Source organism: Nilaparvata lugens, chromosome X (genome assembly GCF_014356525.2).
Source record: "Nilaparvata lugens isolate BPH chromosome X, ASM1435652v1, whole genome shotgun sequence".
In the NCBI taxonomy this organism is placed as follows: Eukaryota; Metazoa; Arthropoda; class Insecta; order Hemiptera; family Delphacidae; genus Nilaparvata; species Nilaparvata lugens.
The window spans coordinates 104408707-104431646 of NC_052518.1; the positions used below are offsets into that span (position 1 = coordinate 104408707).

Consider the following 22940-nt stretch of genomic DNA (forward strand, 5'->3'; position numbering starts at 1 on the left):
TAGCTATAAATGGTGAAATTTTAGAAACTAAAAATAGTACGTGATTCTTGGGTCAGTTATTAGATAGCAATCTCTCGTGGGATAGTCATGTTTGCCATGTCATGAAAAAGATATCTCCTGGTCTTTAAGCTCTGAGACAAATGTCCAACGTGTGTAGTATCCAAACACTAAAGTCAGTATACTATGCTGTAATACATGCACATTTAGCATATGGCCTGTGCATATATAGCAGTACGAGTAAAAAATTTGGATAAGATTCTTAAACAACAGAAACGGGCAATTAGAATAATGTTTAACCTCAGAAGAAGCGACTTAGTAAGATCACTGTTCTCTCAATTTGGCATTTTAACAATATTTATGGTCAATATGTATTCGATGTGATCATGTTTTTCAGGGAGCAGTCCAATGTATTAGAGTTAAGAAATCAGACTCACACCTATAATACCCGTTTTGGCCTAATTATTGAGAGACATAGATTGGATCTTTTTGAGAAAAAAAAACAATTTTCAAAGGAAAACATTTTTTATCGATTTACCAGGCAATTTAAAATTAATTGAAGATATCAAAATATTTGGTAAGAATCTGAAGGAATACAATCCTTAGTTTAGGTGAGCTTATCTCTGTATTCTTTGCAGGGGTTTGACAATAGCAATCGTTGATTTTTTTAAATTATTTTTGTACCAACTATAGTTAAGACTCTTATATGTAATTTCAAACTGACGCTATTCATATGTATTTGTACATGTTTGATGAATAAAGATTTTTTTCATTATTCACTCATTAATATTAGTTAATGAATTATTACAGTGAAGGGGACAACAGCAGCTGCCGGTGGTACGGGTAGCATTGGCAAAAGGTTACAAGGGCATCCTCTGAAAAGTTTCAGTGTGCCGGCCCCACCTCCACAATCCGCTCCTTCTACGCCCCAACAGAAACATGTTGGTGAGTCAATATTATAAGCAAAATCAACCAAATACTTCATCCTACTATACTCAGTTGAACTTAGTTCTATTATAGAGAAAAATAGCATAAGAAGTTATCCCATGGCATAAGGGAAACCATTGGAACCTTATTCAACCGATCTGTTCGGCCTTTGGATCGGTCGAACCTGCCGGCCGTCAACTCGGCCGAATACGGTCATCCATTGGAACGTTTTCGTTAGCCCAGTTCAGTAGTTGGCTGGTTGCCAGAAAGTGAAGAAAATGATATTGTTTGATAACTTTGGAGGGTTATTCGAGGACACAATTATTATAGAGTATGATGATGTGTTGAATTTTCAGTTGTCATTGAAATAAACAATGCTTGTATTGTTTATATTATAAGCAAAATCAGCCAAATACCTCATCCTACTATACTTAGTTGAACTTAGTTCTATTATAGAGAAAAATAGCATAATAAGTTATCCCATGGCATAAGGGTAACCGTCCACTGGAACCTTATTCAACCGATCAGCCGGCCGTCAACTCGGCCGAATACGGTCGTCCATTGGAACTAGGGATGTCAATCCCGGGATCCCGGGACTGATCCCGGGATTGGCGAAAATCAGTTTAATTCATTTTTTACCAATTGTTCCTCCTCAATTACATGTTCAGTAACAGTGTGTGTAGATGAAAAAGGGCCGATTAAAGAGGGAGAGGCTATAATTAAAATGAAAAAAAATACTTGGGAATAATATTAAAATTGAACATTCTATTTCTATAAATGTTTTCAAGATTAGGAGCAACTGTTATATTCCATGTCCTACCTTAAATTTGCTGTATCCTAGATGATAGTGAGAACTGAGGAAAGCAAGATAACTCATCAGAGTCTTTTTTATGTGGAACAAGAGCATTTCTATCCTACATCAGGACGGGATAGAGCTCACACTTTAATTACGTCAAATACTGTAAAGTGAATTAATATCACTTGAATTAATAATATTAATAATAAAATAGAATACTTTTTGTAAGACCATAACGCCATACCGACCAAACAACGCGAAAGCTGCCACTACACTACTAAATGAAATTTCGAAGAGCAAACTAAAATATTTACTTGAACTAGATATTCTACTTATAATAGAGAAAGAGAAGAGGAGAGGAATAATTAGACAGAGAGTGAATCGTTTAGTGCTTTTTTATTTCTGATTTCTGAAGTCTTTTCAAAGTTCGGAATGCATTTCAAGGAAATGCCATCAGCACTATTGCAAATATTGCACCGTCTAGACTGGTAATTGTGGTGCTGTGTAAACAAGTTTAGAGACATAACAACCATTCTGCCAATTATGCGAACTGATAATGCGAATTCTATTAAGCCAATAAAGAGTACAGTATACAATCAATATTATGTATATGAAACTGTAGGCTGTGCCTGTAGAATGGATTAGTCAAACACTTAGAACAATAAATTAGTTATAAAAACTCATATTCATCACCGTAAATGAATTCAATATTGAATTGTTTTTTGGAAAAATATGATTCACAATTTCAGGTTTACAATCCCGAAAATCCCGGGATTGACGCTGAAAAATCCCGGGATTGTTAGGTATCAAAAATGGACCGGGATCCCGGGGTTGACATCCCTAATTGGAACGTTTTTGTTAGTCCAGTTCAGTAGTTGGCTGGTTGCCAGAAAGTGAAGTGGCAAGCTAGTTAGTTGGGAAAGTGATTCTTTTTTGTGTGTTTACTTAAAAAGTCTGTAAGATTTCATCCATTGAATGGATTTCGATGAGATTATGCTACTTGAAAGTACCCACTAATTATCAATTAAGACAATTATTTGTACTTTCTAATTCTACATCAGTAGAATTTTATACATTCTTCCACTTGAATTCAGTTTTTTGTTGTTAGTAACAGAATACATAACTCATAATTTCCCTAAAACATTAAAATAGCTGTTTAAATTAACATATATTTATTCATTTACATCATACAAAATTATATTGATATGATATTTGTATCATCATACAAAATTCATTATTAAATATTTTTATTAGTTAAATATCAACAAAAGTATGATTATTTTATCTTAAAATGATATTGTTTGATAACTTTGGAGGGTTATTTGAGGACACAATTATTATAGAGTATGATGATGTGTTGAATTTTCAGTTGTCATTGAAATAAAACAATGCTTGTAATAGTACTTTACGTAACAAGTCCGGTAACGATAATTTACCGCATAAGTATGATTGTTTCTGCCCGAAACGGAGTTGAGGGCAGAATTATCATATGAATGCGGTAAATACGTTATCATACAAGTTACGTACAATATTTTTTGTCATACTTATCTGAGAAAGAATAATATTGTTGAGAAACAGAAACCATTACCTGCTGTTGCTCGAGCTTCTGCATTCTATAAACATGACCTAGCCCGTAGCGCCTAGTTCATAACAGACAGACCCTTAGAGCTCAAATAAAATAATAAAAGCCTAAATTATAAGATTTCAGATGAGTTCTTATAATTTGGAACTCCTTAAATGAGTTCTTTAATTATTTGAGTTAGTATATTAATTACTCAGATGTTATAAGGACTCAGTAGAGTCCTAACATACTCGACTGTAAAGAGAACATATGATCTATTTACAGTATAGTATGCTGTAATGATAATAATGTTTTCTTGTTCTGCAAACAGCTAGTTACCGGCTTGATTTAATGCATGGAAAACAGCTGTAGTATGACAAAAATATCTTTATAAAACAGAACAACTTCAAAAACAAAAATAAACAAGACTGTGGAACAATTAAGGGTTAGGAACATTAGTTGTTGACTCAGCTCGACAAGTTAGTTCGGCCGGATAGAGTCGAAAATCCCATCCAATTCGGATCAAAAAATTGATCGACAGGAGACGGCCGTGCACGGCTGTATGAACCTGTTGCAATAGGCGAGCATCTATTCCTTTCTTTGTTGGTGGATCTTTCGGTCGAGTTCGGTAGTTTTCGGCCGATGCTAGTTCGGACGAAAACGGTTCTAGTGGACGGCCCACCCAAGTCGTTTATGTTCCAAATTTGAAGCCGATTTTTTGTAAACTCAAGCCGATCACTGTCGACTGCTGTCTATTATTACTGTTTAAGCCGGGGTGAGAGTGTAAAGGTGCGTACAGACTTTCGCTCTGCTCCGCAACCGAACGTCACTCGAGCAGAGCGATTGATGATCGACCGGGGAGCAAGAGTGGAACGCGAGAAGAGCTAACATCTCCCGTAACGTTCATGATCGGAGCGACTGTGGAGCGGAGGCGGAGCGATGGTGGAACGAGGGCGGAGCTTGCGCGGAGCGGGTTGGAGGCGCGTATATCTGTACGCAGCTTTAGAACAGCACAGTATGAGTGACTACCAGCGTCTCATAGCTTCATAAAAAAGCTACTAAGACTATCGGCTTGAGTTAACATTGAAAATTGTGAAAATTGGAACATAAACGACCTATACCATGGTTTATCTTCTTATTCTATCTTTCCTCTATGACATTATCATCTAAAGATTTCAAATACTTCATTCTATTGTATGCTAAGTTTGTGCTATTAGTTTTTTTTTCAACTCTCATTCTCATTTATTCTCATTTATTTATTTTTCTCATTTATTTATTTACCAATTCACTAGAAATTTACAAAATAACACTTATCAACTAATATACATTGGTGTGGCTGGAAAAAGAAGCCTTGAGCTCCAGCCACGAGTTCGAAAATATTCTTTAAATTATTAGTACATTTGCCGTGATAATATTCTAAAATACAAACCAAAAGATAGTAAACCAAAAACCAAAAATATGTATAAATAAACACACAAAATCAATTCTTGAATCAAAAATCAACAAGCCCAATAATAGAAATAGGTAATATAGAAATTATAATAATAATAATAATAAAAAAAAAATTCTTTTAGGTAATCAAAAAAACCAAGTTTAAACTGAGCATGTTTGGTTCTATTATGTGCTAAGTTTTCTAAATAAGTACTGTCTTATATTGTTGTGTTTTGTTTGTTCTGTGAAATCAAAACATATTCTATAGGGTAAACAAGCCCACGTTGGGACACCGAAATTCAAACAGCTTTAACTTGTATTTATAGTTATATATTTATTGTATTTGCTTACACTTTCATCCTTGAGGATAACAAATGCATTGATTGTCAATTAATTTTTTTATTGCAAAAACAATTTTTTGGGAGTGTCCCAACCTGGGCTTAAGATCGGCCCACGATGGGACATCTCTTGCCCAGATTGGAAAATTGAATTAAAAATAAGAAATCCATTATTTTTGTTAATTTGCATATTTGTAAAACATATTTGAATTTACATTTTATTACAAATATTAATAGTATGAATACTATAATTATAATTATGACTTGTTTTTAACACGCTCAGTTTAAACTTGGTTTTTGTTTTTTTGATTACTTAAAAAAAAAATTTTTTTTCTTATTATTATTATAATTTCTATATTACCTATTTCTATTATTGGGCTTGTTGATTTTTGATTCAAGAATTGATTTTGTGTGTTTATTTATACATATTTTTGGTTTACTATCTTTTAGTTTGTATTTTAGAATATTATCACGGCAAATGTACCAATAATTTAAAGAATATTTTCGAACTCGTGGCTGGAGCTCAATGCTTCTTTTTCCAGCCACACCAAAGTATATTAATTAGTTGATAAGTGTTATTTTGTAAATTTCTAGTGAATAAAATAAAAAATACATTTTTTGAAAATCTCAAAGTGTGTATGAATTGGGCTACCTCTGAAGATAAATTACATGCTGTACTCATTTTATAATTTATTTCATTTATATGTAGCCTATTTCAAGTAAAATAAGATTCAGAAGCAAAGCATTATCATGATTACAGTGTCTCAATGTGGGCTGTCACAAGGTGGGCAGATGGTCATCACTTTGTTTTAGACAGAATAACTGGAACAATAATAAAAGGACAATAATGTTCTATATGTGGAAATATTCATAAAATAATACAGAAGGCATATTAAGATGTTAGACTTTCCTTGAATGGTGGATTTTTAGAGTGAAAATTAAAATCCTTCTTATTAAAAAAAAACTTTGCGGTTACAAAAATATGTTTTCAATTTTCTCTTAATAACGACTGGTGCTACAGCTGAAATTATTATGTCTGTAATTAAGGCTATGAACAGCTGATGAAACAACACAGTTGTTGCCAACCTAACACTCACTAATTCTCCACAACCTGAAGTGTCCCAACGTGGGCTAGTTTACCCTACTATTATAATAACCCATATTCCAAATGTTCAGTGTTGATATGCAGACTTAGAGTTTCCTTCAAATACCTACATTGCAGAGTCCTCTAAAAACGTGGATATTACCTATCATGCAAGTGAATAATAGTTATTTGTATATCTAGAGTGAAAAGTACAACTTTTTCTCCCTGTGGGAAAAAGTTTGAAGCCCGAGGCGAAGCCGAGGGCAGCAATTTTCCTGAGGGAGAAAAAGTATTTTTCGCTTGTGATGTACACAACATTTTTCCTCCATCTACATTTTTTTATAGAAACAGCAAATAAAATCATTCTAATAACTTACGTATTGGTGACAAACAATGATTCCTAACAACATAACCTAAATCTAAAACCTAAAAACCGGTCGTCTGATTGGCACTGCCGATTGCGCTATCTATCGGCAAAAGTTGTAACAATTATATCAGCTGAGCAGCTATCAAAAATGGCTGACTCCAGATCACGCGGTTCAGATTTGAATTGCAGATCAAAAATATTTGTTGGCTGGTATTTTGAATAGAATAAAATATTTTAAAAATTGTATAAATTTTCATCGTCTACTAATATTAAGAATATAATAATTATCATACAAACATATATTTCATGAGTTAATCAAATTTCTGGTTGTGGTATTGAATTCAGTTGACTCAATGACAGACACCTCTATTATGCTTTCTCATCTGAGCTTAGACCTTCTAACCTATTACAATGTAAGTTTCAAAATAGAGATGCTCCCCATGTTATTTAAATGGAGTCACTTTTACTCCCTAGGGAGTTTTTCTGTTTTTTACTACCGAGAGCGAAAAAGTGACACTTTAGTATTAGGTTTCAGGGAGTAAAGTAAGTACTTTAGACAGTAGGTGGAGGAAAAATAATAAAATCTTGTTGTGTTTGATTTTAGTGAGACCTCAACCGGGTTGCGGGTCCAGTCCCTATAAAAAAGGCGGCCATTACTCTGGACAAGGCCCTATAGGCGGCCTATCCTCCCCTGCCATCACTAAGACTGTCCGCACCACAGAACCCGAGCCTCCGAAGATGCAGCCATCCTATAGCACTGAGGAACTCAACCAAGAAATGGCAAATCTCGAAGGACTCATGAAAGATCTCAACGCAATAACAGCTTCCGAATTTGAGTGCTAAATAGACAAAAATTTGCAATTTTGCAATTGTCAATTTAAAATTGACTGTTATTTGGCCTATCCCACGCTTGCCTGGTTCCACTTATAATGCTGGATTGGCACGCAACAGTGACTATATAATTCCCATCAGTTCTAATGATATTATTCATACATATCCGATTAGAACTCGTGGCAATTATTCAACCATTTTTGGACGAAAATATTCTAAAAAACCTACATTACAATTTTTGTTCTGTAAAGTTTCCCTCTAAAACGCATATTTTATTAGTTGTAACTGTCAAAAGCCCTACAAAACGTTTTTCTCTCAGTTTTCCAAAAATCTGAAAATTATATTTTCACTGTAGTGTGCAAATGTAGCTTAAGGCAGCTTTAATTTTTGGAAAATCAATGTGCTGTTCTGAACTGCTTATCACACAACTCATGTTATTTACAACAATGCTAGTTGTAAAGTAAGAATGTACGTGTAGAATTTTGTGTAAACTTGCCTAATATTTATACCTCGGTTCAATATTTTTATGTAAAATTAACGGAAGCATTTGCCAGAAGAGAAATAAGTAGAGAATGAGTGTTTTTATATTTTTTTAAGTGAGAATGAGGATTGAAGCTAAGGATTTTCTAATAGAGTCACCATCATATAGCTCCTTCTATATTCATCTACGATGTAAAATCCGCTAAATTACATGAATATGCAAGGAACTATTCCACAATTTAATACTATCAGTAATGCAAGTGCTGGAAATGTAGGAAGATGTGGCATTGTGCTAATATTGCCAAAATTTTTGTCATTGTCATGTGATCAGTCGTGTGTATGATTGTGAGGCAAAGCAAACCTTTAAGCAAATCGATGTAGTTCACCATAAACCCAGTGTGATTTAATTTTTCAAATTAAAAATATTTTCTTAATAAACGTGAAGCTTGAATGCATAATAATTAACAAATGTATAAGTGTTATTACTAATTTGATTAGACGAGCATGTTAATACAGAAATGCACATTATTATTTTTTAGCACAGATTAATTAATATGTTTTGTTCCCCTAGTTTTTTCTACATAGACCTATATTACTCTAATATGCTCATGAATTCAAAAATATATTATACAGTAAATATAAAATATGGCACAGTATGATTGATGACTTTCGATTCAATGATGCAGGCGTGACTAATGTTGATTCACTGTAAATCAAATCGAAGCAAATTGGAATTTTCCGAATTTGCAGTTTTATTGCTCAAACCACAAATGACATTTACAGATATTTTTGTTCAGTTATCGAATGAAAATTATCTTCTGCCATAAACGCATTTCTGAATAAAGAAAAAACCAATACCTCTTGTAGCAACTATTGTTTTAAGAATTAGAAGATATGGTTTTTCATATTAGCAACTTATTGAACGATACTTTTCTGGTTCAAAAACTTTTCTATTTAGAGTCATTCTAAAATCATTGAGCATTTGTGATGTCTTTATTAACTCGTTCCTTAAATCTAGATCAACTTTGCAAACACTTTGTATCAACTCTGAGATTGATTTTCATTTGATTATTGTACTCCATTCGCATGACAATTGTAAATGAGACATTTTGTTGTTAAATTTTTAATATTTATATGTTAGCAAGTTCACCTGAGAATATTTATTTTTTTACATCACATAATTAATTTTCTTTTTCTATTTATTTAAATGATATTTGTTTCAACTATGAGATTTATTTTTATTTGATTATTGTACTCTCTCTATTCACATGACAATGGTACTTGAAACATTATGTTGTAGAAAGTTTGATATTTATTGCAAGTTCAACTGAGAATAATTCTATTTTTTACATCACAGCATTTATTTTATTTTCCTATTTATTTTAATACTCCAATCTCAGCTTTAAAACTATACAATCTGTCCACATTCAAAACTATTTATTAGTACTTTCTAGATAATCTAGATTATAAAATCATTGTTTTACTTGAAAATTCCTTTGTTGTAAAGTGAAAATGTATTTAAATAAGCTTAATAATTTGTATTTATTTGAGTGATATTTTTAATCAAATTGAATTAATTTTTTTGTAGACGTTAGTTATTTATAGACAGTGTATATTTATGATTTTAAATGTTTTTCAAGGTAATATATTTAATTAATCACAATTTTTGATTTTGTATTCACCCTTCAAGCCATTGGCTTGGTGTGTTTATCATAGGTTGTCTTTATTTCATGATGATTCTTGTCATTTTGTTATTGTGCCATTAATTATTTTTCTTAATTTGATTTATTGGCTGTAATTGTATCATTTGGCTTGCAATTATAAACTAAGTATGCTTACAAGAATGTACACGACAGTGCTAAATACTAGATACTAGAAGCCTACCAATTTGTGAAGGCTTTTTATTTTCATTTTTTCTCTAGATTAACTGAATTCAATTTTTCCGAAAATACTGTTATACTGTCAATTAGCCTGGACTTGTAGGTAATTCTGAAAATATTCACTATTTAATGATGAAATAAATCATTCATCTTTATCGGTTATTAAAAATATCAATGATGCGAAGACACTGGTTATCTGTATCACAATCACAACCAAAGTTCTAAGTGAGTATGGAATGCATTTATTTTTCATAATATCAGTAACAAGTAGAATGAAATTCTTGGGAAATAAGGCTTCAATATGGAGAAAACATTCCCAAAATCTTTTTTAAACACCCTCAAAAGAAAAATATTCAAATGTCAGAAGGTGAAATTAATTTCAAACTACAATGTTATATTTCTTTGTTTCCAAGTGGTATTCTGTTTATTGGGAAATTAGTTGATATAAATCCGTTTATACTAATAATTAATATGAATTATTTTCAATGACTAACACTTTGATTTTATTACTAAATTAGGTTGATTTGCTATTAAGTTGTTTTCCAATAATATTTTCATTAGATAAGAGTTGAAAATTCACATTGAAAAACACATTTATAATTTCTGAGTATCTCTAAGAAAAATCAGTCCTCTGAGATGAAGAGTCATTCAAAGATAAAGACATGCTTTGATCATTTTAAAGAGTTCCTGATAATTATATGTTTTTGTCCGCGTTATTCAAGGTTTCAAATGAATTTACCACTTTCAGAGTAACTCACAAAGTTACATTCATAATTCATCCAATAAAATTTACTCTCCCAGAACTGAATACTAGACACCAATAAAATTCCACACTGAATGTTGATGAACAATTTTCTTTGAAAAATGGTTATTTCACAATAAATACGGTACCATATCCCAAACGGCTTCGAATGGAAAGTGTTTCAACTAACATCCAAGACTAACATAACTAATCAACTAATGCAACCTGTATGAGTATGTTCATGATTGTCTGAGTGATTTTGCTTGTGATGTAAATGCATAATTCTAAAATCAAATGAAGTACAAATAAGTAAATTGTCACTGAAATATGTATTAGTGCCTGCAAAAAATTCTCAGATCGAGCACATGATTGACAATATCATATAAGAAATCGTTTTTCGTTTTATTTACTAACATTTAATCAATAACGGGACTAGTTAATTGTTATTTCAAAATTTAAAACACATTCAGAATATGTATATGTACTCATAATTCTTTTATAATATAGTTATTCTAATTTTTTACTAACAATTGCTGGCTTAAAAAATCAAACAAATTCATAGCGTTATTGCTATTCTACAATCGTCCTTTTCAATAATAAAATACTTATGATGTTTCTAATCAACAAAGTCCCTAAGTAAAGAAAACCAACTGAAAAAATCTGTTCGATCATGAAGTATATTTGTAATAATTATTTTTATCAACGTTTCTAGAACCTGCCGTTGGCATTTCGATTGCAGTGTTTGTTATCGAGTTGAATGAAATGGTCTAGATGATTCTTTACTTTGACGATTTCGCAGGAATGCGGAAAGCAATTATTTAGTGTTATTGAGATGAAATTTGTTTTATTTATAATTCTTAATGGAAAGTTATGAATTGTGTCTATCTTCTCCAGTACTCATAATCAGTTCTAGAATACTCATCCTGTCTAAATTTTTGTATTTTTGAATTGAAAAATTATTATTTGAGTTTAATGGCATCTATTTTTATCTATGTAATTTATAATAAGGTGATGATATAATATCAACTATTATATTATTATTTCTATCTATTACTAGAATATTCATGTATCAATGTTTCGGATTGGGAATTAATATTGATAGTTCGATTGCATTTATCAAGAGTTTATTGCATTTATGTGAATGAGTCTAATATACTATTTTATTTATACATACAATTGAGTTGAGCGTAACTCATATTAATTATCATCTTAATAACATGATGAGCATATCCATCCAATTCCTATACATGTTTTTTATTTACTTGAATGTATGTTTTTACACTAAGTACTGTAGGTTACATAATAACTAGACTTCACGATATAATTACAAGCCTCATCACTGCCTTATGACAATTTGACATTCCATTTTTTTATTTCTTTTGTAGTATTTCATAGGCCTAAGAATTATTTATTCCTCAGAAGTATTTTTTTCATTTCATCGGTGATTGAAATAACTCTTGAAAGAGACATTTGAAATTTCAAACTTGTAATAATTTTTCCCAAACATAGCATGATTGAGAACATTAAGATCCTCATGCGTTTGAGAACAATAGTATGGATTCTGCTAGGAGAAACAAATGTACTAACTTCTCTAATCTTATTCTATGGTAGAATCTACATAAAATCCATACTATTCCTCCAAAACCTAATTCAAGTTCCTTTAATCTCAAATTATTAAGGCTGTGCAATACCCTAAGAAAAAACTTTTTACTGGTGATATTTTTCATTATTTTTCAATTTGGATATACTATTTTATTTTAATACTTGATAGTATCTAAATCGAAAAAAATGAAAATATCACTATTAAAAAGTTCTTTCAGGGTGTTGCACAGCCTTAATCCATGATGTTTTCCTTTTTGTTATATTATAACTTTCTAAGAGTTGTCAACTAAGAGAGGGCTGTTTTGAAAATTTTGGAATACAGCTAACTTGAATGATTTCAAAATGCTGTTGGCACGATCATAATTTTGCTGTAAAATAATTCAAATGCTGGCCTCATAATTTTATTGTTTTCCGTGCCTCAATAATAATTAAAATGACAAACTGTAAAGAATGTTGTGAACAATGTATTCATCCTTTGTACATTATAAAAATTATCTTTTTTATTGAGATAGACTATTTATAATTTAGCTAATTGACTATCATCCTTCAAGATGGTTGATTGTGACTTGACGACTGAAATTCGTGTAAATCTTCAGTGTATAACTTTAATAAAAAAAACTTGGTAAATAACTGATTATGTATAAACATGAAACTTATAAATTTCTAGATGGATGCATATTTACTTTTATGATTATCTTGGAAATTTTTCAAAATTGTTTCTGATTGATTAAAAAATCAAGCGATGAATTTATTTCTAACAAAAGGTCTCCCGATTTCTTTTATTATTCGTTGTTTATAAGATTATTTCCTTTGGCATTTATTTTATCTGTTCTGTACTACTCCTTACTATTGCAATATAGATCGATATTATTCAAAAATGTAACGGTATAGCTTCAACACAGCTTTGTCAATTGAAATAGTGGAATTAATTTCTTATTAGTATTAAGTAATATATTATAGGCGGCTATGTAATTGACGGTGTATTTATTCGTAATCAAATATTATTTATATTAGCAAATACAATGGAAATTTTTTTGTGAAAAAGTGGAAAATAATTCAATCTTTACAATAATATTGATTGCAATAAATATTAATTTTGTGCTGTATGCAGTGGATTTGAACAATGTCTGAATCTTGGGTACACGTCATGAAAATATTACTTTGCTATACCAAGATTTGATAGTACAATGATGTTTGGGAGCATATTTGGAAAGCATTACTAGTTGATAAATATCATGAAGTGCTTGTTATTGCTGTGAAAAATATTTCAACTTAATTAAAAAATTTGTCACTAGATTCTCAGGCATAGTTTACAAATCACGCATTGTACGTAATTTATTCATAGGAACCCGTCTTTATACAGTATTTGGATTTTTTATGGAATCTTGTAAATAAACTTTATATATTAAATTGAAATTAGTATTCATTTATTGATCGAATGTTCTCCAACTCTCATTATTAACCATCTGAAACACAAAGTATCTCAGATTTGGCTAAAATTAGCACCATAGATAAACCTTAACATGAGAAATGTAGGAGCTAAATTTGGCACCCCCAGCTACTATACAGGTTGAGTTATGAAGCTGCAAACATAAAATTTTCAAATAGTAATATCTCCTGAACGGTAAGGAATTTTGCAAATATGATTCCAGATTCGTGTCTCTCACATCAAAGACCATACGATCACGAAGTTTGAGCGGTTTTTGGTTTTCACAAAAAATTGAAAAAATCAAGGACTAACCATCGTGAACCACACTGGAACAAAAAGTATCTCAGATTTGGCTTGTCACGTTATTTCTTTCAATAACGGGTTGCCCTGGTTGGCTGCAGTCGATAGAGCATGAGTAATAAATTATATAACCCTTGTTGTGGTTCTTAGAATATAAATTATACCAAATTCTTACTGGCTCACCCAGGAGCTCCCGCAATTCTCTGCTCTTGCCATATATGCGAGAATTTGCGCTGCTACAACTTAAAGCTATAAATTTGAGACTCTTCTGGTCGTATTTAATGGTACTGGATAATTTATATAAATCTCTGGAACGTATTAGTTCCAAAGATTTGACTATCAACGCTGTATATCGCTGTCTTAACCAACTTATTCGGTGAAGAATATTATAGTCGGATGGTAATCTTATTAATATTTCAATCAATACTGGCAACTAGATAAATAAAAATGAGATTGGTCATGCATGGAAGTAGGGAAACAAATAAAGGATACACCATAAAAATTGATACAAGTATATTACACAAAAATCAACGAATAAATAAATATAGATATGTATAGAGCAACAAGCAAAAATAGAAAAAATAAGAACAAAATATATATCAGAAAAGAAAGTATCACAGATTAGCTCACTAGTTTTTTAGCACGAAACGTTACCATGTGCTTTTTAAATCATTAATCATATGCATTTATTTTATGCAGCTCAGATATCGACTTGCTGCCGCTTGTCGATTCAAAAATCTCAATATATATCTTCTTTCCAAATTAATAAAAATAATCAATTGATAAATCTCAAATATTAATTATTTAATTATTGATATATATATATCAAGAGCTCAGCAGTACTAGAAAAAAATGAATTGCCAAATTGAATACAGAAGGTGGGATGCCCTCGAAGAAGCTGGCATAGACAGAATGTACATTGACGTGATTAAGAGTCTATATGATAATACAGAAATCTATGTGGAGCTGGAGAGAAAAGGAAAGAGCATAAAAATTGAGAAAGGATTGAAACAGGGCTGCCCACTCTCCCCAATATTATTCAACTGCTGCTTGGATTACATTTTTCGAAGGCTGGAGTGGGAGGATAAGGGCCTCAGAATTGATGGGAAAAAACTATCAAATCTTAGATTTGCAGATGATGTGATGGTTGTGGCAGAGAGCGCCGAGCAAATGGAAGAGATGATGAAGGAACTGCTGAAGGCTAGCAAAACGATTGGCCTCCACTTGAATGCTCAGAAGACCAGATTAATGACAAATTCCGAAAAAATAAGGGTAGAAATCGACTGTGGAATTCTTGATTACGTGGAAGACTACGAATATCTGGGCCAGGTTATATCGTTTGTCAACAGATCTGTGAAAGAAATCAAGCACAGAATTGATAAAGGGTGGAAGAAATATTGGGCACTGAAACGCATCTTCAAGGGCAATTACTCAAATAATTTGAAAGGAAAAGCGCTATCCATGTGTGTCTATCCGACGATATTGTATGGCTCGCAAACATGGGCGCTCACAGAGTACTTGGACAGGAGGTTGGAGACCACACAAACGAAAATACTGCGTAGCATTCTTCGCATAAGGCTGAGTGAACGTTCAAGAAACACTGATATATTGAGAAGAGTGCGCGTCAAATACCTACAACGAGAGGCGCACATATTGAAGTGGAAGTGGGCGGGCCACGTCGCGAGAATGGACGAAAACCGGTGGACCAGGACTTGCACTGAGTGGGTGCCGAGGGACAGGACCAGGAGCAGAGGACGGCCACCAACCCGATGGAGGGACGAGCTATGTCAAAGGGTAGGACACGCATGGGCAACCACTGCAAGAAATCGACAGTTGTGGAACAAAATAGTGTCTAAGTTATAATTCCAAGAACTATTGTGAAAAAGATTTAAAATCCTGTAAATTTGTAAATAGCTTGATAAATTGCCAACCTATCATTTTACCTCATACAAGAGAGGCTTTTGTTCAATTATGAATGCCAATAAAGCTTTTATTATTATTATTATTATTATATATATATATCAGGGCTTAAGGTTCGGCCTCTGATGGATATATATATATCTCAGGTCTTAAGGTTCAGCCTCTAATGGAAATTAGATATATCGATTTATATAATAAATCGATAATCGATTTATCCTTATAATTTGCTAATAAAATTAATAATTGAGTGAGCTGTAAATCTGATATAGTTCTTAATTAATAGAATATGTTTTGTACTTTTTAAGACTTGCGCAAGTTTTATATCAATTTCAATATTTATACAACCTTTTGACAAGCTAGCTTTTTATATTTTTATTTCACTCGAAGCACTGAGGGCGCCCTAAATTCATATATTTCGATAATTTTCACTCACGTGCTGAAATTCCCAAGATGATGGTGGCGATCCAAATTTCCTATCATCCTGGATTTTCTGGTGGCTGAAGTTGTCTTCTCCAAGGGAATAAATAAATATCTAAATGACTTAAACTTTAATACAGCATCACAAAGTCTTATACAAAATTAATTAATGAATTTAAACTTTAAATCTTTCAAATGTACAATTTAACAAAAAGGGACTTGTGCTCTATAAAATTTGGTGGCGTTCCATGGCGGCGTCTGGCAAGCAAGTGGGCTGATCTACCCCTATTTTCTACAATCATACTTCTGACTTCCAAATTTGCATATATTTAAATATTCAGTTACTATGCCATTATAAAAATCAAATAGTCCATGCCAATCTGCTAAGTTATTACCTATATCTTAGGTATTACATTTTACAATTACTTGGATTACATCCGATACATAAACTGGATAACTTATAAATTCTTATCATTTATATAAATATCTATGTTATATTTGAATCGGCTCGTTATTGCCGCCCATCAACTACTGCAATTTGATTGGTTCATCCAAAATTCACAAATGTATCCATGCGCCTATTGAATATACATACTTCCTCAATATTTTTATTTATTTTATGTATTTTGTACATGCTCATTTTATACAATAAATTTTTATAGACCTTCTCAGTTGTTTTTCCATTTACAATAGCACGCAATGTGGTTACCAAATCCTCTAGTTGAATACTATTTGTTTACAACAAAAATTTGCCAAAGGTGTCTGGCTAGATTTCAAATTACACGGCTTGATCGATTATTAGGTTGCCGACCAGTAAGTATTATAGCCTAACCTCAAAATTCCAATATTTTATATAATATAATAAATAGCAAATAAAATTCTTTACCATTTGGCTGTTCTAATTGTAGCCAGGATACCCGTTATTATCTAATCTTTCACTTGTTGCTATCGCACCCAGCAATAATAGAGCAGCTGTTTGCTCGAGACCTATAAAATCCTTTCAGTTAGCGATTTTGCTTGCTTATCAAATTTAATTTATTACAGGCTAAAATTTTGTAATATCTCCTTAATGGTAGGGAATTTTGCAATTATGATTCCAGATTCGTGTTTCACGCATCAAAGACCATGAGATCACGAGAATTGATCGATTTTTATTTTTCACGGAAAATTGTAAAAATACATAGACAATAAAAAAATCGTGAAACACACTGAAACAAAAAGTATTTCAGATTTGGCTTAAATTTGCACCATAGATAAAGCTTGATCTGAGAAATGTCAGAGCCAAATTTTGCACCTCCAGCTACTATACAGAGTGAGTTATGAATCTGAAACATAGAATTTTCAAATGGTCATATTTCCTGAACGGTAATGAATTTTGCAAATATGATTCCAGATTCGTGTTTCTCGCATCAAAGACCATAAGATCACGAAGATTGAGCGATTTTTATTTTTTACGGAAAATTGAAAAATCCATGGACTAACCATTGTGAAACACACTGGAACAAAAATTATCTCAGATTTGACTGAAATTTGCACCATAAATAAAGCTTGACTTGAGAAATGTCGAAGCCAAATTTGGCACTCCCAGCTACTATACAGGATGAGTTATGGAGCTGCAAACATAAAATTTTCAAATTTTCAAATGGTAATATCTCATGAACAATAAAGAATCTTGCAAATATGATTCCAGATTCGTTTTTCTCGCATCAAAGACCATAAGATCACGAAGATTGAGTGATTTTTTTCCACAAAAAATTGAAAAAAACGATGGACTAACCATCGTCAAATACACTGAAACAAAAAGTATCTCAGATTTGGCTGAAATTTGCACCATGGATAAAGCTTGACCTGAGAAATGTCGAAGCCGAATTTGGCACCCCCAGCAACTATACAGAATGAGTTATGAAGCTGCAAACATAAAATTTTCAAATTTTCAAATGGTCATATCTCCTGAACGGTAATGAATTTTGCAAATATGATTCCAGATTCGTGTTTCTCGCATCAAAGACCATAAGATCACGAAGATTGAGTGATTTTTTTCCACAAAAAATTGAAAAAATCGATGGACTAACCATCGTCAAATACACTGAAACAAAAAGTATCTCAGATTTGACTGAAATTTGCACCATAGATCAAGCTTGACTTGAGAAATGTCGAAGCCAAATTTGGCACTCCCAGCTACTATACAGGATGAGTTATGGAGCTGAAAACATAAAATTTTCAAATTTTCAAATGGTAATATCTCATGAACAATAAAGAATCTTGCAAATATGATTCCAGATTCGTTTTTCTCGCATCAAAGACCATAAGATCACGAAGATTGAGTGATTTTTTTCCACAAAAAATTGAAAAAAACGATGGACTAACCATCGTCAAATACACTGAAACAAAAAGTATCTCAGATTTGGCTGAAATTTGCACCATAGATCAAGCTTGACTTGAGAAATGTCGAAGCCGAATTTGGCACTTCCAGCAACTATACAGAATGAGTTATGAAGCTGCAAACATAAAATTTTTAAATTATATCAAATAGTCATATCTCCTGAACGGTGAGGATTTTTGCAAAAATGATTCCAGATTAGTGTTTCTCGCATCAAAGACCATAAGATCACGAAGATTGAGTGATTTTTTTCCACAAAAAATTGAAAAAATCGATGGACTAACCATCGTCAAATACACTGAAACAAAAAGTATCTCAGATTTGGCTGAAATTTGCACCATAGATCAAGCTCGACATGAGAAATGTCGAAACCAAATTTGGCACCCCCAGTTACCATACAGGATGAGTCATGGAGCTATAAACATAAAATTTGTAAATGGTTATTTCTCCTGAACGGTGAGGAATTTTGCAAATATGATTCCAGATTCGTGTTTCTCGCATCGTAGACCATAAGATCACGAAGTTTGAGCGATTTTTATTTTATAGAAAAAATTGAACAAATTCATGGACTAACAACACATCGTGAAACACACTGTAACAAAAATTATTCCAGATTTGGCTGAAATTTGCACCATAGAAAAAGCTTGACTTGAGAAATGTCGAAGCCAAATTTGGCACCCCCTGCTACTATACAGGATGAGTTATGGAGCTGCAAACATAAAATTTTCAAATGGTCATATCTCATGAACGATAAAGAATCTTGCATATATGATTCCAGATTCGTGTTTCTCGCATCAAAGACCATAAGATCACGAAGATTGAGCGATTTTTTTCAACAAAAATTGAAAAAATCGATGGACTAACCATCGTCAAATACACTGAAACAAAAAGTATCTCAGATTTGGCTGAAATTTGCACCTTAGATCAAGCTTGAAACGGTTATATCCAATGAACGGTAAGGAATTTTGCAAATCAGATTCCAGATTCGAGTTTCTCACATCAAAGACCATAAGATCTCAAAGTTTGAGCGATTTTTATTTTTCACAAAAAATTGATGAAAATCATGGACAAACCATCGTGAACCAAACTGAAACAAAAGGTATCTCAGATTTGGCTGAAATTTGCACCATGGATAAAGCTTGACCTGAGAAATGTCGGAGCCAAATTTGAATAAAACATCATGGATTTTTGCAAAAATGGTCAAAAATTAAAGTTGCTTAAACTCTCAGGAATGGTAGTACTTGATGAGAGGAACAATAACGTCATCACATTGGCGAAATTCACTCTTATTCTTCAGTTATAAAAGCATTTGAAGATGAGTGATTTTTCTGATCTCAGTACAGTGTTTACATCGCTGGGGGGGTGCCCAGCTACTTACTATACAGAGTGAGTTATGACGAAGCTTCAAAAATAAAAGTAACAAATTTCCAAACGGTCATAACTGATGAACTTTGAGGAATTTTGCAAATCAGATTCCAGATAGTTTTCTTCGCATAAAAGAGAATAAGATCACAAAGTTTGAGGGATTTTCATTTTTCACAAAAAAATTGATATAAACCATGGACCAAATTGATATAACCATCGTGAAACACACTAAAACAAAAAGTATCTCAGATTTGGCTCTGAACGGTAAGGAATTTTGCAAATATGATTCCATATAATATATATAACACATATTATGTGTTTCTCGCATCAAAGACCATAAGATCACGAAGTTTGAGCGATTTTTTTCAACAACAAATTGATGAAAATCAATGACTAACCATCGTGAAACAATAATTATCTAAGATTTGGCTGAAATTTGGTCATATCTCCTGTACAGTAAGGTATTTTGCAAATATAATTCCAAATTCGTGTTTCTCGCATCAAAGACCATAAGATCTCAAAGTTTGAGCGATTTTTATTTTTCACAAAAAATTGATGAAAATCATGGACTAACCATCGTGAACCACACTGAGACAAAAGTATATCAGGTTTGGCTGAAATTTGTACCATAGATTGCTTGACTGAGAAATGAAGAAAATTGATAGAAACTGAGAAAATTGCTTTCACTGCATTTGCTTGACCTGAGAAATGTCGGAGCCAAATTTGGCACCCTCAGCTACTTACTATACAGAGTGAGTTATGACAAAGCTTCAAAAATAAAAGTAACAAATTTCCAAACGGTCATAACTGATGAACTTTGAGGAATTTTGCAAATCAGATTCCAGATTCGTTTTTCTCGCATCAAAGACCATAAGATCACGAAGTTTGAGCGATTTTTATTTCTCACAAAAAATTGATATAAACCATGGACCAAATTGATATAACCATCGTGAAACACACTAAAACAAAAAGTATCTCAGATTTGGCTCTGAACGGTAAGGAATTTTGCAAATATGATTCCATATAATATATATAACACATATTATGTGTTTCTCGCATCAAAGACCATAAGATCACGAAGTTTGAGCGATTTTTTTCAACAACAAATTGATGAAAATCAATGACTAACCATCGTGAAACAATAATTATCTCAGATTTGGCTGAAATTTGGTCATATCTCCTGTACAGTAAGGAATTTTGCAAATATAATTCCAAATTCGTGTTTCTCGCATCAAAGACCATAAGATCTCAAAGTTTGAGCGATTTTTATTTCTCACAAAAAATTGATGAAAATCATGGACTAACCATCGTGAACCACACTGAGACAAAAGTATATCAGGTTTGGCTGAAATTTGTACCATAGATTGCTTGACTGAGAAATGAAGAAAATTGATAGAAACTGAGAAAATTGCTTTCACTGCATTTGCTTGACCTGAGAAATGTCGGAGCCAAATTTGGCACCCTCAGCTACTTACTATACAGAGTGAATTATGAAGCTTCAAAAATAAAATTAACATATTTCCAAACCGTCATAACTAATGAACTTTGAGGAATTTTGCAAATCAGATTCCAGATTCGTTTTCCTCGCATAAAAGAGCATAAGATCACAAAGTTTGAGCGATTTTTATTTTCCGCAAAAAATGAGAAAAACCATTGAAAAATCGTGCGTTTTGAAACAGTAAAAAAGTGACTCAGATTTGGCTGATATTGTCATCATAGATGAAGCTCCACCTGAGAAATGTCAGAGCCCGAATTAGCCTCCCCCCCCCCACCGGCTACTGTACAAGGTAAGTTAAGCAGCTTGAAACATAGAATTTGCAAATTTTCAAATGGTTATATCTAATGAACGATATAGGGATTTTGCAAATCAGATTCCAGATTTGTGTTCCTCGCATCAAAGAGCATAAAGTCACGATGTTTGGGCGAATTTTATTTTTCACAAAAAAATGAGAAAAACCATGGAATAACCAACCATCGTGCGTTTTGAAACTGTAAAAAAACGTATCTCAGATTTAGCTGAAAGTCGCACCATAGATGAAGTTTTACCTGAGAAATGTCCTAGCCAAATTTGAATAAAACATCATGGATTTTGGCAAAAATGGTCAAAAATTAAAGTTGCTTAAACTCTCAGGAATGCCATCGTGCGTTATGAAACTGTAGAAAAACGTATCTCAGATTTAGCTGAAAGTCGCACCATAGATGAAGTTTTACCTGAGAAATGTCGGAGCCAAATTTGGCACCCTCAGCTACTTACTATACAGAGTGAGTTATGACAAAGCTTCAAAAATAAAATTAACATATTTCCAAACCGTCATAACTAATGAACTTTGAGGAATTTTGCAAATATGATTCCATATAATATATATAACACATATTATGTGTTTCTCGCATCAAAGACCATAAGATCTCAAAGTTTGAGCGATTTTTTTCAACAACAAATTGATGAAAATCATGGACAAACCATCGTGAACCAAACTGAAACAAAAGGTATCTCAGATTTGGCTCTGAACGGTAAGGAATTTTGCAAATCAGATTCCAGATTCGTTTTCCTCGCATAAAAGAGCATAAGATCACAAAGTTTGAGGGATTATCATTTTTCACAAAAAATTGATATAAACCATGGACCAAATTGATATAACCATCGTGAAACACACTAAAACAAAAAGTATCTCAGATTTGGCTCTGAACGGTAAGGAATTTTGCAAATCAGATTCCAGATTCGTTTTCCTCGCATAAAAGAGCATAAGATCACAAAGTTTGAGGGATTATCATTTTTCACAAAAAATTGATGAAAATCATGGACTAACCATCGTGAAACAATAATTATCTAAGATTTGGCTGAAATTTGCACCATGGATAAAGCTTGACCTGGGAAATGTCGGAGCCAAATTTGGCACCCTCAGCTACTTACTATACAGAGTGATTTATGAAGCTTCAAAAATAAAAGTAACAAATTTCTAAACGGTCATAACTGATGAACTTTGAGGAATTTTGCAAATCAGATTCCAGATAGTTTTCTTCGCATAAAAGAGAATAAGATCACAAAGTTTGGGCGAATTTTATTTTTCACAAAAAAATGAGAAAAACCATGGA

At 32.4% G+C, this 22940-nt stretch overlaps 1 protein-coding gene across 11 annotated transcripts in view; it reads left to right on the top strand.

Annotated features, from left to right (window-relative positions):
- The window catches only part of LOC111048178 (neogenin), a 267521-nt gene that overhangs the window by 157310 nt on the left and 87271 nt on the right, over positions 1–22940 (top strand). For 6 of the 11 annotated variants that reach the window (XM_039442944.1, XM_039442943.1, XM_039442942.1 and 3 more), the window contains exon 25: positions 808–942. The exons of 4 other annotated variants lie outside the window; for them this stretch is intronic. In XM_039442944.1, the coding sequence (XP_039298878.1) occupies positions 808–844 (37 nt within the window). In that variant the 3' untranslated portion in view covers positions 845–942. Of the gene's footprint in view, positions 1–807; positions 943–7105; positions 7246–22940 lie in introns of those variants that run through there. One more of the 11 variants, XM_039442941.1, reaches the window with a different exon arrangement.